At 40.2% G+C, this 17,878-nt stretch overlaps 1 protein-coding gene across 1 annotated transcript in view; it reads left to right on the forward strand.

The window, feature by feature from the left end:
• Positions 1 to 10,631, forward strand: part of LOC117414329 (butyrophilin subfamily 1 member A1-like) — a 34,841-nt gene extending 24,210 nt beyond the window's left edge. The window contains exons 8-11 of the mRNA XM_059011979.1: positions 2,867 to 2,893; positions 4,754 to 4,780; positions 4,923 to 4,949; positions 9,532 to 10,631. Coding sequence (XP_058867962.1) covers positions 2,867 to 2,893; positions 4,754 to 4,780; positions 4,923 to 4,949; positions 9,532 to 10,094 — 644 coding nt within the window. The 3' untranslated portion in view covers positions 10,095 to 10,631. The remainder of the gene's footprint in view (positions 1 to 2,866; positions 2,894 to 4,753; positions 4,781 to 4,922; positions 4,950 to 9,531) is intronic.
• Positions 10,632 to 17,878: the final 7,247 nt, after the last annotated feature.

Below are 17,878 nucleotides of genomic sequence, written 5' to 3' on the forward strand. Positions count from 1 at the left end.
GTCTGATTCATTTTAATCTGTACTGGTGCTGAAATAACCACACACTGTTCTGTCTGATTCATTTTAATCTGTACTGGAGCTGAAATAACCACACACTGTTCTGTCTGATTCATTTTAATCTGTACTGGAGCTGAAATAACAACACACTGTTCTGTCTGATTCATTTTAATCTGTACTGAAGCTGAAATAACCCCACACATTCTGTCTGATTCATTTTAATCTGTACTGGTGCTGAAATAACCACACACTGTTCTGTCTGATTCATTTTAATCTGTACTGGTGCTGAAATAACCACACACTGTTCTGTCTAATTCATTTTAATCTGTACTGGAGCTGAAATAACCACACACTGTTCTGTCTGATTCATTTTAATCTGTACTGAAGCTGAAATAACCCCACACATTCTGTCTGATTCATTTTAATCTGTACTGGTGCTGAAATAACCACACACTGTTCTGTCTGATTCATTTTAATCTGTACTGGAGCTGAAATAACCACACACTGTTCTGTCTGATTCATTTTAATCTGTACTGGAGCTGAAATAACAACACACTGTTCTGTCTAATTCATTTTAATCTGTACTGGAGCTGAAATAACCACACACTGTTCTGTCTAATTCATTTTAATCTGTACTGGAGCTGAAATAAACACACACTGTTCTGTCTGATTCATTTTAATCTGTACTGAAGCTGAAATAACCCCACACATTCTGTCTGATTCATTTTAATCTGTACTGGTGCTGAAATAACCACACACTGTTCTGTCTGATTCATTTTAATCTGTACTGGTGCTGAAATAACCACACACTGTTCTGTCTAATTCATTTTAATCTGTACTGGAGCTGAAATAACCACACACTGTTCTGTCTGATTCATTTTAATCTGTACTGAAGCTGAAATAACCCCACACATTCTGTCTGATTCATTTTAATCTGTACTGGTGCTGAAATAACCACACACTGTTCTGTCTGATTCATTTTAATCTGTACTGGAGCTGAAATAACCACACACTGTTCTGTCTGATTCATTTTAATCTGTACTGGAGCTGAAATAACAACACACTGTTCTGTCTGATTCATTTTAATCTGTACTGAAGCTGAAATAACCCCACACATTCTGTCTGATTCATTTTAATCTGTACTGGTGCTGAAATAACCACACACTGTTCTGTCTGATTCATTTTAATCTGTACTGGTGCTGAAATAACCACACACTGTTCTGTCTAATTCATTTTAATCTGTACTGGAGCTGAAATAACCACACACTGTTCTGTCTGATTCATTTTAATCTGTACTGAAGCTGAAATAACCCCACACATTCTGTCTGATTCATTTTAATCTGTACTGGTGCTGAAATAACCACACACTGTTCTGTCTGATTCATTTTAATCTGTACTGGAGCTGAAATAACCACACACTGTTCTGTCTGATTCATTTTAATCTGTACTGGAGCTGAAATAACAACACACTGTTCTGTCTAATTCATTTTAATCTGTACTGGAGCTGAAATAACCACACACTGTTCTGTCTAATTCATTTTAATCTGTACTGGAGCTGAAATAAACACACACTGTTCTGTCTGATTCATTTTAATCTGTACTGAAGCTGAAATAACCCCACACTATTCTGTCTGATTCATTTTAATCTGTACTGGTGCTGAAATAACCACACACTGTTCTGTCTGATTCATTTTAATCTGTACTGGAGCTGAAATAACCACACACTGTTCTGTCTGATTCATTTTAATCTGTACTGAAGCTGAAATAACCCCACACATTCTGTCTGATTCATTTTAATCTGTACTGGTGCTGAAATAACCACACACTGTTCTGTCTGATTCATTTTAATCTGTACTGGTGCTGAAATAACCACACACTGTTCTGTCTAATTCATTTTAATCTGTACTGGAGCTGAAATAACCACACACTGTTCTGTCTGATTCATTTTAATCTGTACTGAAGCTGAAATAACCCCACACATTCTGTCTGATTCATTTTAATCTGTACTGGTGCTGAAATAACCACACACTGTTCTGTCTGATTCATTTTAATCTGTACTGGAGCTGAAATAACCACACACTGTTCTGTCTGATTCATTTTAATCTGTACTGGAGCTGAAATAACAACACACTGTTCTGTCTAATTCATTTTAATCTGTACTGGAGCTGAAATAACCACACACTGTTCTGTCTAATTCATTTTAATCTGTACTGGAGCTGAAATAAACACACACTGTTCTGTCTGATTCATTTTAATCTGTACTGAAGCTGAAATAACCCCACACTATTCTGTCTGATTCATTTTAATCTGTACTGGTGCTGAAATAACCACACACTGTTCTGTCTGATTCATTTTAATCTGTGCTGGACCTGAAATAACCCCACACTGTTCTGTCTGATTCATTTTAATCTGTGCTGGAGCTGAAATAACCACACACTGTTCTGTCTGATTCATTTTAATCTGTACTGGAGCTGAAATAACCACACCCTGTTCTGTCTGATTCATTTTAATCTGTACTGGAGCTGAAATAACCACACACTGTTCTGTCTGATTCATTTTAATCTGTACTGGTGCTGAAATAACCACACACTGTTCTGTCTGATTCATTTTAATCTGTGCTGGAGCTGAAATAACCACACCCTGTTCTGTCTGATTCATTTTAATCTGTACTGGAGCTGAAATAACCACACACTATTCTGTCTGATTCATTTTAATCTGTACTGGTGCTGAAATAACCACACACTGTTCTGTCTGATTCATTTTAATCTGTACTGGAGCTGAAATAACCACACACTATTCTGTCTGATTCATTTTAATCTGTACTGGTGCTGAAATAACCACACCCTGTTCTGTCTGATTCATTTTTTAGCTGTTCAGCGCCTTCGTAAGGAACTTGGTAAGAATTGTTTTTATAACTTTATTTTCTGAATTACCAGAAAGCTTTTGATCTTCTGTCTATGTGCCTGTGTCAGCTCTTGATCCTTCTATCTGTCTGTGTGTCTGTGTTAGCTTTCTATCCTTCTATCTGTCTGTGTGCCTGTGTTAGCTCTTGATCCTTCTATCTGTCTGTGTGTCTGTGTTAGCTTTCTATCCTTCTATCTGTCTGTGTGCCTGTGTTAGCTCTTGTCTTGTCAGCAGGAGGGATGTATATTATTTGGATTTGCTGATTTCGACTTTTGGTCTGTTCATCTGTTCTGACCAGTGTTATACAATGAGGCTCTAAATTCCTGTAGTTTTATACAGAGTTTACTTCTACTTGTAGTACTTCCAGTAATGTCACTGCTATATGTTTGTACATATGTTATACCTTGTTCATATTAAGGGTCTCCATAGGGGCAGTCCTTCGAGAGGACTGCCCCTATGGAGACCCTCAATATGAAGAGGCATGGAACCAGGGTCTGGTGGGGGACGCTGCAGAGTGGTTCTGGGAAGTAGACCAGACCCGGCCATCTCCAGCACCAAAGAGGGAGGAGCCTGAACGTCCTGCGCCTGAGTGGGATGAGCTCACTCCTCAATGAAAATGATAATGAGATCACTCCCCAATGAAAATCATAATGAGGCCACTCCCCAATGAAAATGATAATGAGATCACTCCCCAATGAAAATGATAATGAGATCACTCCCCAATGAAAATGATAATGAGATCACTCCCCAATGAAAATGATAATGAGATCACTCCCCAATGAAAATGATAGAGATCACTCCCCAATGAAAATGATAGAGATCACTCCCCAATGAAAATGATAATGAGATCACTCCCCAATGAAAATGATAATGAGATCACTCCCCAATGAAAATGATAATGAGATCACTCCCCAATGAAAATGATAATGAGATCACTCCCCAATGAAAATGATAGAGATCACTCCCCAATGAAAATGATAATGAGGCCACTCCCCAATGAAAATGATAATGGAATCACTCTTCAATGATAATGAGATCACTCCCCAGTGAAAATGATAATGAGATCACTCCCCAATGAAAATGAAAGTGAGATCACTCCCCAATGAAAATGATAGAGATCACTTCCCAATGAACATGATAATGAGATCACTCCCCAATGAACATGATAATGAGATCACTCCCCAATGAAAATGAAAGTGAGATCACTCCCCAATGAAAATGATAGAGATCACTTCCCAATGAACATGATAATGAGATCACTCCCCAATGAACATGATAATGAGATCACTCCCCAATGAAAATGATAATGAGATCACTTCCCAATGAAAATGATAATGAGATCACTCCCCAGTGAAAATGATAATGAGGCCACTCCCCAATGAAAATGATAATGAAATCACTCCTCAATGATAATGAGATCACTCCCCAATGAAAATGATAGTGAGATCACTCCCCAATGAAAATGATAATGAGATCACTTCCCAATGAAAATGATAGAGATCACTTCCCAATGAAAATGATAGAGATCACTTCCCAATGAAAATGATAATGAGATCACTCCCCATTGAAAATGATAATGAGGCCACTCCCCAATGACTACACCTAGCGACAGCACAGACATGAAACCAGGTACCAGAATCACTTCAGAACTGGGCCCACGAGGTGAGTCCAGTGCACTGTTCCATGTGTGCATGCAGACCATTTATCTACTCGACTTGCTCAAGGATATCTCATGTCAATCACATTTAGACTAGCTGCTTAATACACAGTGTGATCTATTATTCATTGTTATTCAATAGATGATTTTACATCTCAGTGTTTAGAATGTAATCCAGCTCTCTTCTTTTCACAGAGTACATGAGACCTGTTCCTAAATCAGGTATGTACACTGTGTGGAAATCCACAGCCTGACTCACCCCAGCACAGCCCTGCCGGTTAGTGTGTGCTACACATCTTCTGAACTGTAGAAAGTACAGGAGGAGTGATTGTAAAATAATGCTCTCTTTATTTCTGTGTTCTAGAATGGAAGTGGATCCTCAGCTCAGCAGGTATGTGTATCTTCAATGGATTCCTTTCACAGTGGAGGGTCAAAGAACAACGAGGAGCCCCGTCTCACTCACTGTGTTTACATCTATATTTACATTCTGCCCCATTTAAACCTCTGTGCACTCCCAGCTCAGCTAACGCCAGCCTCGTGTGCCTCCCAAAGGTAACATTGAAAAGGAGAGGAGAACGTGTGTTTAGTTATAATGCTCCAGATTGTGAACTCACTGTGAAGTGAAGATCACATGTAGACACTGCAGGGGTCCATATGTTACACTTTGAAATGCATCTAGAAAACTGCTGATCTGATTGTGATGAAACTTGATACAGACATTCTTTATACACATTATTAAGAGGATCACAGTCTGGAGCTTCCCTTTACCTCCCCTTCTCATAGGTTTAGCCCCCACTACCCACTCCCTCCCTCTATCTATCTTTATCTTCTCTCCTCAGTGGGGATGCATATCCCAGGTGTATACTATAGGTATATATAGGTGCATATGCCCCCTCTCCTCTTTCATTTCCTTTCTCTTCTCCCACTCCCTTTCTCTCCATTCCTTTTCCTCTCTCTACTTCTATCACTCCTTTCTCTACCCTCAATAATTCATTCGTTAATTTAAATATTCAATAATTTAAAGATCCTAGTGTAGTTCATTAGTAATAGTTTGAGAATCAAGTCCTCCTGTTTCTACAGGGAAATAATAGTTCAAATTAAACTGCAATATGTCCTTCTCCTCAATGGGGCTGCATATCCCAGGAGACGGGTCTATACTAGAGGTGCCTCTGAGCTGCACTTCACATATAGAGACAGGTCTATACTAGAGGTGTCTCTGAGCTGCACTTCACATATAGAGACAGGTCTATACTAGAGGTGTCTCTGAGCTGCACTTCACATATAGAGACAGGTCTACACTAGAGGTGTCTCTGAGCTGCACTTCACATATAGAGACAGGTCTATACTAGAGGTGTCTCTGAGCTGCACTTCACATATAGAGACAGGTCTATACTAGAGGTGTCTCTGAGCTGCACTTCACATATAGAGACAGGTCTACACTAGAGGTGTCTCTGAGCTGCACTTCACATATAGAGACAGGTCTATACTAGAGGTGCCTCTGAGCTGCACTTCACATATAGAGACAGGTCTATACTAGAGGTGCCTCTGAGCTGCACTTCACATATAGAGAGAGAGTATTCAAATCTGAAGCTTGTCTGTCTGTCAGTGCATGCCACTCCCCTCCTCTTTCTCTTCCTCTTTCCCTCCACTCTTCCTCCCATTTTCTCTCCCCTGCCTCCATTTGTCCCCTCCATCCCCCTCTGCCTTTTTCCAGCTATTTTCTCATCTCCTAATTTCCTCATCATAATATAGATAGATATAAATATATAGCTTATATTACACTTTACTTGGAGAGCTAATCTTGAATTCTAAGGAAAGTTGGTACAGGCGTTTTTTAACACGTTATTAAGAGTATCACAATCTGGAGCCTCTGTCTGTACACACACATGCTCCTGTCTCACACTCTCCCCCTTACCTTTTCCTCTGTTCACTCTATCCTCCCTCCCTATCTGGAGCCTGTCTGTCTGTACATGCACATGCCCTCTCCTTATCCCACTGTGATGGAACATGGTACAAAAATGATTTCACTCGCTCTCTATGTGTGTCTTCTATTTTACCTTTCTTCCACCTCCCTCTCTCCTCTATCTCTCCCTCTTTCTCTCCCTCTTTATCCACCCTCTTTATCCACCTTCTTTCCTTCTTCATTGCTCTTGGGTGACAGGTAGATATTCCCTCTCACCAGTCCTGGTTGCATGCTGTAGTGCTCGTGGTGGGTGATACAAGTTTATTCGTGACAAAAGTGAAGTGCTGTTCCGTGTTTTGTGCTGGCGCTTGGCGACAGCTAGTGATGGGGCTGAATCCTCAGCTGATTCAACCCCACATGAACCAATTCAAGCAAGCAGTGTTACAAAGCAAATCTTCATGTGGTTCATTGAACCACTAGGTTGTGTGACCCAAGAATGGTGTTTAGCAGTAGCTGGTAGGAAGGAAACTATTTTTTTTATCTAATACATACTCTTTGTCAGCAGTGCTCGCAGTGTGGTGTTTCCGTCAAGCTGAAAGGATTTTTTTAATCAAGATGCTGCTTTCTGTTTTATTTTTCATAAAAAAATTTTTTTCAAATTAACAAACAAAAAAAGCATTACATATGGACAAACAGAGCTCTTTATGAAAATTATTGGTAAAAAAAATCATCTGATCTATTATAAGTGTATAAAGGATACAAAGTACACAATTTTTTTTAAAAAAGGAAACTTCAGGGATTTGAGCCCACTATTTTCCACCTTTCTACATTATAAAGTATAGATCCCCAATTAACTGAGAAAATAAAAAATGAAATTGCTTGGTATTGTCAAAAGTGTATCTAACGTCAGTGCAGTTGTCCACTTTACTAAATGCCTTCTCTGGAGATAGAGGTCTCCAGAGAAGGCATTGTATTGAGTTGTGCAGATCTACCAAGAGATGGCACTGTGAATCTTTTTGTGAACCAAAGGATTCAGAGGGTTCAGTGGCTCAGGAGGCTTCACTTTTCCCATCACTGGTGACATCTTCGGAACGTGTTAGCCGTCTAATAATAACAAACAAACAGTTATAGACAAACGAAACAAAACACTCACTGTACTTTTATCACTGGGTCTCTCACGGGTCCTTTCAGGTTTAATAACACAAACCAAAGCGAAGGGACAGATTACGATTCTCCGCCCCCTTTTATGCCATCACACATGACCCCTTGGTAAACGAGTGCAACTGCCCCTCCAATCTGCGACTGCCACGTCGTTTCCCTTCGGGGTCAATGCGTTAATGCAATGGAGTTCTGCCCCTTCCCAGCTGGCCGACTTCCCTTGAACCCTGGGAAAGAACTGTCAGGCCAGCCCATCCAGGGAACTGTTCTCTCTGCTTAGCGCCCTCACAGGTCGGGAGGGAGATTTACAACCAAAAATCATTGTATTTCTGTCAGTTACACATTGACATGTATCTAGATAACCACTTAAACTAGGTACAGCCAGGACGTCTCGGGAGAAGTAAAAATATCCTGAATAAGCAGCTTCCAATTAAGAGAGGCATTTGAGATGACCTTAGTCACACTTTTTTATTTCTGCATGAAATGAAAAATAATGAAATCACATCTTATCAGAAGGCGAAGCACCTGCGATGTTGACACACCAACTTTCTTTGCAACAGTATCGTGAGAAACCACAGGAGACTGTAGCTCCTTCAGGAGTTCAACATGTTTTACGCAAGTCACAGCATACTCGCATACTGACAGCACTGTGCTACACAAACCTGTCTTGCTCTGAAAAGTGATCTAAGTTAATCATTTGAAAATACTGTATCACAATTAAAGGAAGTGACGTCCCAATTAAACGACACAAATAGGATTAGGAAGAACCTTCTCCCAGAGTAGGCGGCGCCGACTGTACAAATTATTAAAAGGTTCAAAATTTGGATCTGTTATCCCCTCTCCTTGTCCCCTTTATCTCGATCCCTCTTTTCTCCCTTACCATTTTCTTTCAATATTCTTTCCTTACCTCTTTCCTTCTTTGTTCCTCTCCCTCTTCCCTCTCTTTCCTCCTCTCTTGCTTCCTCTATCCCGTCTCTCTTTCTTTCTTTCTCTCTCTCTCTCAATCTCTACTCCATCCCTCTATCCTTATCTTAACTCCTCTCTGTTATCCTCAAAATGGATGCATATCCCAGGTGACAGATTTATACTATATGTTACAAACTTTTACCATCTAGAGAACTGCTTATCCGATTGTGATGAAACTTGGTACAGACGTTCTTTAACTCAAATTATTAGGAGTTCAGAATCTGGAGTCTGTCTGTAGATACATATGTATCATCCCTTCTCTCTCCTCCCCTCTCACTCTATTCCTCTGTTCCCTCTAACTCTCCTTCTCTCTCTCTCTTCTCCATGTTATTGCTACCCACTTTACCCTTTTTTCTCCCCACTCTCTCCTTTACCATCTCCATCTCTTTCTCTCACATCCCCCTTTCTCTTATCCACCCATCTTTCCACACTTCCCTTCCCTTTATTATTTTCCCTCTACCCCCTCCAATAGCCTTCCCCCTCCTCTCCCCCCTCTTCCCCAATAGCAGCTATTCTGTCCACAATGTGGATGTACAGCAGGTCATGGTGATCTCTAGCTCTATTTCTTTCTTTCCAATCATGTTTGTTCCTATTATTATTATTTCTGTTTCTATGACTCTGGACCCTGATACAGCACAGCCCTGACTCTCACTCCCCTCTCCCTCTTCCACTATGACTCTGGACCCTGATACAGCACAGCACTGACTCTCACTCATCTCTCCCTCTTCCACTGTGACTCTGGACCCTGATACAGCACATCCCTGACTCTCACTCCTCTCTCCCTCTTCCACTGTGACTGGACCCTGATAAAGCACAGCCCTCCCCTCTTTCCATCTCTCTGATTTTATCATTAATAATAATAATAAATAATAATAATAATAATAATAAATAATAATAATAATAATAATAATAATAATAATAATAAATTCTCCGCTCTGCTCCACAGTTGATGTGAATCTGGACCCTGATACAGCAAACCCTGAGCTCATCCTGTCTGCAGAGGGGAAACGAGTGAGATGGGGAGAGACACGGCAGGATCTCCCTGACAATCCAGAGAGATTTGATTACTGGTGCTGTGTGCGGGGCAGGGAGGGTTTCACCTCGGGGAGACACTACTGGCAAGTGCAGGTGGGGGGGAATACATTCTGGATATTAGGAGTCATCAGAGAGTCTGCCCCAAGAAAGGGGGAGATCAGCAGGACCCCCCAGCAGGGTTACTGGACTGTGAAGCAGTATGGCTATCCGTTCACTGCTGTCACTGACACTGAGACCCCCCTCCCCCAGAGCCTGAAGCCCCAGAAGCTGGGGGTGTATCTGGATTATGAGGAAGGGCAGCTCTCCTTTTACAATGTGGAGACCAGATCTCACATCTACACTTTCACTGACATGGAGTTCAATCCCAATGAGACACTCTATCCATTCTTCTATACTTGGGACAAGACAACAGACCTTGTGCTGGATTCCCCTGTCAACAACCCTGACCCTGACCCTGTCAGCGCTGCAGATTAAACACACATCGCTGTCTGAACCAGGAAACTATTCAAACAACTCAGACAATCTCCTCTTCACTTTCACTGACAATCTCTCTATAATCTTCTGGGCTGATAATATATATAAAAAACACCTGTTTAGTATATTTAATTCTCAAACTGAACGCAGTAGGGATTCAAGGAAATGCATGCACATGGATTAGGGAGTGGTTAACAGGTAGAAAACAGAAAGTACTGATTAGAGGAGAAACCTCGAAATGGAGTGAGGTAACCAGTGGTGTACCACAGGGATCAGTATTGGGCCCTCTGCTATTCCTAATCTACATTAATGATTTAGACTCTGATATAGTAAGCAAACTCGTTAAATTTGCAGACGACACAAAAATAGGAGGAGTGGCAGACACTGTTGAAGCAGCAAAGGTCATTCAAAATGATCTAGACAGCATTCAAAATTGGGCAGACACATGGCAAATTAAATTTAATAGAGAAAAGTGTAAAGTATTGCATGCGGGCAATAAAAATGTGCATTATAAATATCATATGGGAGATAGTGAAATTGAAGAAGGGAACTATGAAAAAGACCTAGGAGTTTATGTTGACTCAGAAATGTCTTCATCTAGACAATGTGGGGAAGCTATAAAAATGCTAACAAGATGCTTGGATTTAAATCAAGGGAAGTAATGTTAAAACTTTACAATGCATTAGTAAGACCTCACCTAGAATATTGTGTTCAGTTCTGGTCACCTCGTTACAAAAAGGATATTGCTGCTCTAGAAAGAGTGCAAAGAAGAGCGACCAGAATTATCCCGGGTTTAAAAGGCATGTATGCAGACAGGCTAAAAGAATTGAATCTATTCAGTCTTGAACAAAGAAGACTACGCGGCGATCTGATTCAAACATTCAAAATCCTAAAAGGTATAGACAATGTCAACCCGGGGGACTTCTTTGACTTGAAAAAAGAAACAAGGACCAGGGGTCACAAATGGAGATTAGATAAAGGGGCATTCAGAACAGAAAATAGGAGGCACTTTTTTACACAGAGAATTGTGAGGGTCTGGAACCAACTCCCCAGTAATGTTGTTGAAGCTGACACCCTGGGATCCTTCAAGAAGCTGCTTGATGAGATTCTGGAATCAATAAGCTACTAACAACCAAACGAGCAAGATGGGCTGAATGGCCTCCTCTCGTTTGTAAACTTTCTTATGTTCTTATGTTCTTATGTATGTGTTAAAATAATAATAATAAAGTTAGTTTTGAATTAACATTGAACTGTGTTCCTATTCATCTATATAATTTGTTAGGAACCCATTGAGCATGGTGTCATGGAGAAGTCAGTCAAAATCATTCACTCATTGACACAATTTACAAATGGAATTCTCTCACTTCAGAAACCCAGCTTTTAGAAGATTAATGGGTCCTCTTCACAACCCTTAATGTTAACCCTACCAACACTTTACACACAGCTTGCCTGCCTGCTGGCAGCGAGCCTGACTGGATCTCCATTATCTCACACTTTCACAAGGAACAGGAACTGGAGCTACTGTATATCACATGTGTAATAATGACAACACCACACAGCATTGGAATGAACAGCCCTTGCTTTATTTAGTAGCAATAACATTCAGAGCACACACAGTGTATTAAACTATTCTAGAAAGCTTGCCCTTCTGTGCATCGCCTTCGCTGGGAAGGGCTCACCTTTTCAGGGTTGACAGAACTGAATGTGAGGGCAAAAGTGTATTTGTGATTTTAAAATATTGGGCAGCAGTAACAGTTGCTGATCCTTTGAGGAGGTCGATGCTGCTGGTAGTTCCTGGGATCAATCTTCTCTTCTGTGCTGCTAGTCAAGTTGGGACAGGCCAGGGAGAAGGAGGGCATTGGAGGTGGGGAAGTCTGCTGAGCATGTCAATCACCCAGGGGAGGCCACTGATTGCCTATTGAGCTGGCAGCGAGAGAAGGGGGGAGGGAAGGATGGAGAGTGTTGTTCTAAAGGCAAATCAGAGTTTTTGAAGAAGGACATCATTGACAGACAGGTGTTGTTATTAAAGAAACAGTTAAACCAATAACTCCCACCTGCATTTAGAACCACATAAATGCTCTCTGCCCCTGTCTCTCTCACACCGACTGACGACCCAACCAGACACTTCCCCTGTATTAGTGGCAAGATCAGCAGCTAATCCCTGAGGCCCTCACCCCTCTGCCCTCCTCGTCCAAGGCCTGTCCCCCCTCCACCTGGAACACATGGAGGAGGGAATCAATCCCAGGAAGTACGAGCAGCACAGACTTCCAGAGAAGCTTTTTGTGAACCTTTGCTGACCCTTTTACTAATAAAGTTATTTCTGTTATTATCTGCATTGTATTTTAATTTTAAAAAAAAAATTGATTCTGTCTTCACCTTCACTTCATTTCCACCCTGAGGATATGAGACCTGCATGGTGAAGAGCAGGGCACTAACAGGTCTGATCTGCTGATCTGCAGAGTGAAGAATCTCAGAATCAGAGCGGTGATCCTCGATGCACACTGGAGATGGTTCTGGACACAGGAGAAGGGAGTCCTGGTGCTGCTGGATCTTCCACAGCCTTGGTGTTACTGCTGCTGATGTTACCCTAAGACCAGGTCCAATCAGAACAGATGGAATCGGGTCAGTTATGTGCTGTGCTGGTACCAGTGTGGACACTGACGGTGCTGCTGGTTTACTCTGAAGACACCGCTGAGGAATCCTGGGGGTGCTGGAGACACTGTGGTTTCAGTTCCCTTGACAGATGAGGCAGGGTCAGTTTGGACAGGAGCTACCAAAGGTGTCAAGGTGGACAGCAGCCAGTTTGCCTGGCTGGTGGGAGGCTGCAAGGCTGCGTCTTCTAGGGCTGCATTGGGAGGAAGCTCTTGAGTATCAAAGAGGCATGGAGTGAAATGGATTCTACTCTAGAATTAATCCACAGTGTTAAACACAATAAATAATGAAATCAGAATCGCACGCGGTCTGTAGCTGAGCTCCACAGTGTTAAACACAATAAATAATGAAATCAGAATCACACACGGTCTGTAGCTGAGCTCCACAGTGTTAAACACAATAAATAATGAAATCAGAATCGCACGCGGTCTGTAGCTGAGCTCCACAGTGTTAAACACAATAAATAATGAAATCAGAATCACACACGGTCTGTAGCTGAGCTCCACAGTGTTAAACACAATAAATAATGAAATCAGAATCGCACACGGTCTGTAGCTGAGCTCCACAGTGTTAAACACAATAAATAATGAAATCAGAATCGCACGCGGTCTGTAGCTGAGCTCCGCAGTGTTAAACACAATAAATAATGAAATCAGAATCACACGCGGTCTGTAGCTGAGCTCCACAGTGTTAAACACAATAAATAATGAAATCAGAATCGCACGCGGTCTGTAGCTGAGCTCCACAGTGTTAAACACAATAAATAATGAAATCAGAATCGCACGCGGTCTGTAGCTGAGCTCCACAGTGTTAAACACAATAAATAATGAAATCAGAATCGCACACGGTCTGTAGCTGAGCTCCACAGTGTTAAACACAATAAATAATGAAATCAGAATCACACGCGGTCTGTAGCTGAGCTCCACAGTGTTAAACACAATAAATAATGAAATCAGAATCACACAGGTCTGTAGCTGAGCTCCACAGTGTTAAACACAATAAATAATTAAATCAGAATCGCACGCGGTCTGTAGCTGAGCTCCACAGTGTTAAACACAATAAATAATTAAATCAGAATCGCACGCGGTCTGTAGCTGAGCTCCACAGTGTTAAACACAATAAATAATTAAATCAGAATCACACACGGTCTGTAGCTGAGCTCCACAGTGTTAAACACAATAAATAATGAAATCAGAATCGCACGCGGTCTGTAGCTGAGCTCCACAGTGTTAAACACAATAAATAATGAAATCAGAATCGCACGCGGTCTGTAGCTGAGCTCCACAGTGTTAAACACAATAAATAATTAAATCAGAATCACACACGGTCTGTAGCTGAGCTCCACAGTGTTAAACACAATAAATAATGAAATCAGAATCGCACGCGGTCTGTAGCTGAGCTCCACAGTGTTAAACACAATAAATAATGAAATCAGAATCGCACGAGGTCTGTAGCTGAGCTCCACAGTGTTAAACACAATAAATAATGAAATCAGAATCGCACGCGGTCTGTAGCTGAGCTCCACAGTGTTAAACACAATAAATAATGAAATCAGAATCGCACGCGGTCTGTAGCTGAGCTCCACAGTGTTAAACACAATAAATAATTAAATCAGAATCACACACGGTCTGTAGCTGAGCTCCACAGTGTTAAACACAATAAATAATGAAATCAGAATCACACACGGTGTGTAGTTGAGCTCCACAGTCACAAAGCGTTAGTGTCGCCGCTGTAGTTCAGGGTGTTTTTATTGATGAATTCAAAATGAGGAATGTTTTAGTATCCGCTAATCTGGAAATAAACACAATTAAAGAACAAAAATATATTATGGAACCATAGGATGCAAACACAACACCACCTTCACGTGTCAGTACTGTGTGAAATTATACTGAATAAGAGACGTGGCAGAAAGTGCATCCTTCTATTCAGGCTGCCATGGGGGTAATGTCTGAACCGTCACCCTTAGCAACAGGCCTGTGAAGAAGGAAATGACATCAACACTTCCCTTAAACAGTGAGATCTGCATCCCCTGTGAATAATAATGAATACTCGACAGAGTGGGGATACTAATTCCCAAATATAATAACTAAACACACACACAAACCACAATTAATAGTGACTTACCACGTTATTAGCTCTAAATATGTTTTTTTGTATTCAGCCGCTGAAGGACTTGTAGTCCAAAACGTCCTGATAATTGATCTGTAATCAATTATTCTACCTTTTTAAGTACCTGAAATATCCTTTTCTCTTTATTCTTATTGATCATTTTGGTACACATCAGTTTTCCTTTTTCCCAAACTTTACATATATTTTTACTGCTACTTAAGAACTATGACTTCTATACGAAAAATAACTTGCTTCCAAGAACTAACAAGATTTACCAGTAAATCTCTGCAATGAAGATTCTGCTGAAAATTCACTGTTAGAGACATTATGAAATATCTTTCCTTTATGACATCACCTTCATGTCAGTGCAGAAAATGAACAGCACTTGTCTGTTGCCATGGCGCTGAGCTTATAAACAGATAACTGCATTTAAAATGGCTTCTCTGGGCAAGGGGAGGAGCCAGTCTTCTTCAATACAATGAATAATTATTCATTTGAAATATCTACAATGCAAGCTGGTTCTGTTGTTTTTGCTGGTCTTTCTCTGCTCTGCATACCAGTGATGCCCTTCTACCCAGCGTGCAGATCTACTGTGCTGCTTCACTGCTTTCATTTATTATTGTGATGAAGTTTCTTTTTTTTGGTGATACCTTTTTTAATAATAAAACAATAAAAAAGAGAGACTTTAGTTCATTTACGTGGCTTCTTAGATTAAAGTTTCTAAAACCTTTTTAAAAATACTGTAACTGGACTGTTTAATACAAACCTCTCACTCTCTGACATATACTATCTGATTTCATTATTCATTCAATACATTTAGTTTATTAACCTGCTCTGTCACTCCACTGGGTAGTTATTCATATAATAATGGGCAGCAGTGTGGAGTAGTGGTTAGGGCTCTGGACTCTTGACCGGAGGGTTGTGGGTTCAATCCCCAGTGGGGGACACTGCTGTTGTACCCTTGAGCAAGGTACTTTACCTAGATTGCTCCAGTAAAAACCCAACTGTATAAATGGGTAATTGTATGTAAAAATAATGTGATATCTGTATAATGTGACATCTGTATAATGTGAAATAATGTATAATGTGATATCTTGTAACAATTGTAAGTCGCCCTGGATAAGGGCGTCTGCTAAGAAATAAATAATAATAATAATAATAATAATAAAAAGCATTTCATTCAAAGAGCTTTAGTTTTCTAACGCCTCTCAGGTTTTTCTTGTGGAATGGGACGCTTTTTAATCACAATAAGACACCTCAGGACATCTTTTCAAAGCTTTTACGCCAGTCTTTAATTAACTCCTATTTATTTTAAAGAGGTAAACCACCTGTTCATTTTGCAAAACTAGAACCAAACAGCTGAGTAATACATTGTATTTCAAGTCCTCTTCAGCACTCTCAGTGTGTTTAGTTTTTCATGTTGTAACATTAACATGATGTTTTGTCCTTTTTAAAATCAATAGCAGTTAATTAAAGCCTGGAGGAAGCGCTTTGATAATACGGCCCCTCGAGTGTCACAGAGCAGCGCACTCCTTGGCGTGTCTCATTTCTGATGACTCTTCTGCTGCTGTGGAGACGGCTCTGTTGCCTGGTTTACATAAGAACATAAGAAAGTTTACAAACGAAAGGAGGCCATTCAGCCCATCTTGCTCGTTTGGTTGTTAGTATCTTATTGATCCCAGAATCTCATCAAGCAGATTCTTGAAGATCCCAGGGTTTCAGCTTCAACAACATTACAGGGGAGATGGTTCCAGACCCTCACAATTCTCTGTGTAAAAAAGTTCCTCCTATTTTCTGTTCTGAATGCCCCTTTATCTAATCTCCATTTGTGACCCCTGGTCCTTGTATCTTTCTTCAGACCAAAAAAGTCCCCTGGGTCGACATTGTCTATATCTTTTAGGATTTTGAATGTTTGAATCAGATCGCCGCGTAGTCTTCTTTGTTCAAGACTGAATAGATTCAATTCTTTTAGCCTGTCTGCATACGACATGCCTTTTAAACCCAGGATAATTCTGGTTGCTATTCTTTGTACTCTTTCTAGAGCAGCAATATCCTTTTTGTAACGAGGTGACCAGAACTGAACACAATATTCTAGGTGAGGTCTTACTAATGCATTGTAAAGTTTTAACATTACTTCCCTTGATTTAAATTCAACACTTCTCACAATATATCCGAGCATCTTGTTGGCCTTTTTTATAGCTTTCTGAGTCAACATAAACTCCTAGGTCTTTTTCATAGTTCCCTTCTTCAAGTTCATTATCTCCCATATGATATTTATAATGCACATTTTTATTGCCTGCATGCAATACTTTACACTTTTCTCTATTAAATTTAATTTGCCATGTGTCTGCCCAGTTCTGAATGCTGTCTAGATCATTTTGAATGACCTTTGCTGCTGCTGTGTCATCTGCAAATTTAACGAGTTTGATTACTATACCAGAATCTAAATCATTAATGTAGATCAGGAAAATTGTGAAGCTACAATATCCTCTAAGTTTTTTTTTTATATGGACCCTGGAAAGAGGTTAATATTGGCAGTTTTTAAAATGGTTTTATTAATATTTCATATTTGCCATTTCTGGGGTTGATTTTTGTAAAATACGTGGTATTATAAAAACCTTATCTAGTTCTGCAACTGTACACGATAATTCATTTCCGATTTCAGATTTGAAATCCTTGAGAAATTGTGAAACTACTATATACTTTAAGTTTTTTTATGGAATACTTGGAAAAAGGTTGAAATTTGCAATTTAAAATATTTGTAAATTGTTTTTCAAAGAAAAATTATGAGGAGTAGCTCATTTGGAAAAAAAAAATCACCCCAACAAAATAAACCACATTACTGAAAATATCTACTAAATGCCTTTCTGTAGATGTAGTAGGTTTTAATTTCTGATTTACGGTTTAAAAGCTACAAGCAATTAAACACAAAGTGTTCATATTCATAACCAAATATGGACATTTTCCGTAGGTAGCATAGGGTTAATGAAAATACGCAGAGCTTTAGAAGCTGCTGACTGTGT

This window comes from Acipenser ruthenus, chromosome 43, assembly GCF_902713425.1.
Source record: "Acipenser ruthenus chromosome 43, fAciRut3.2 maternal haplotype, whole genome shotgun sequence".
NCBI classification, from domain to species: Eukaryota; Metazoa; Chordata; class Actinopteri; order Acipenseriformes; family Acipenseridae; genus Acipenser; species Acipenser ruthenus.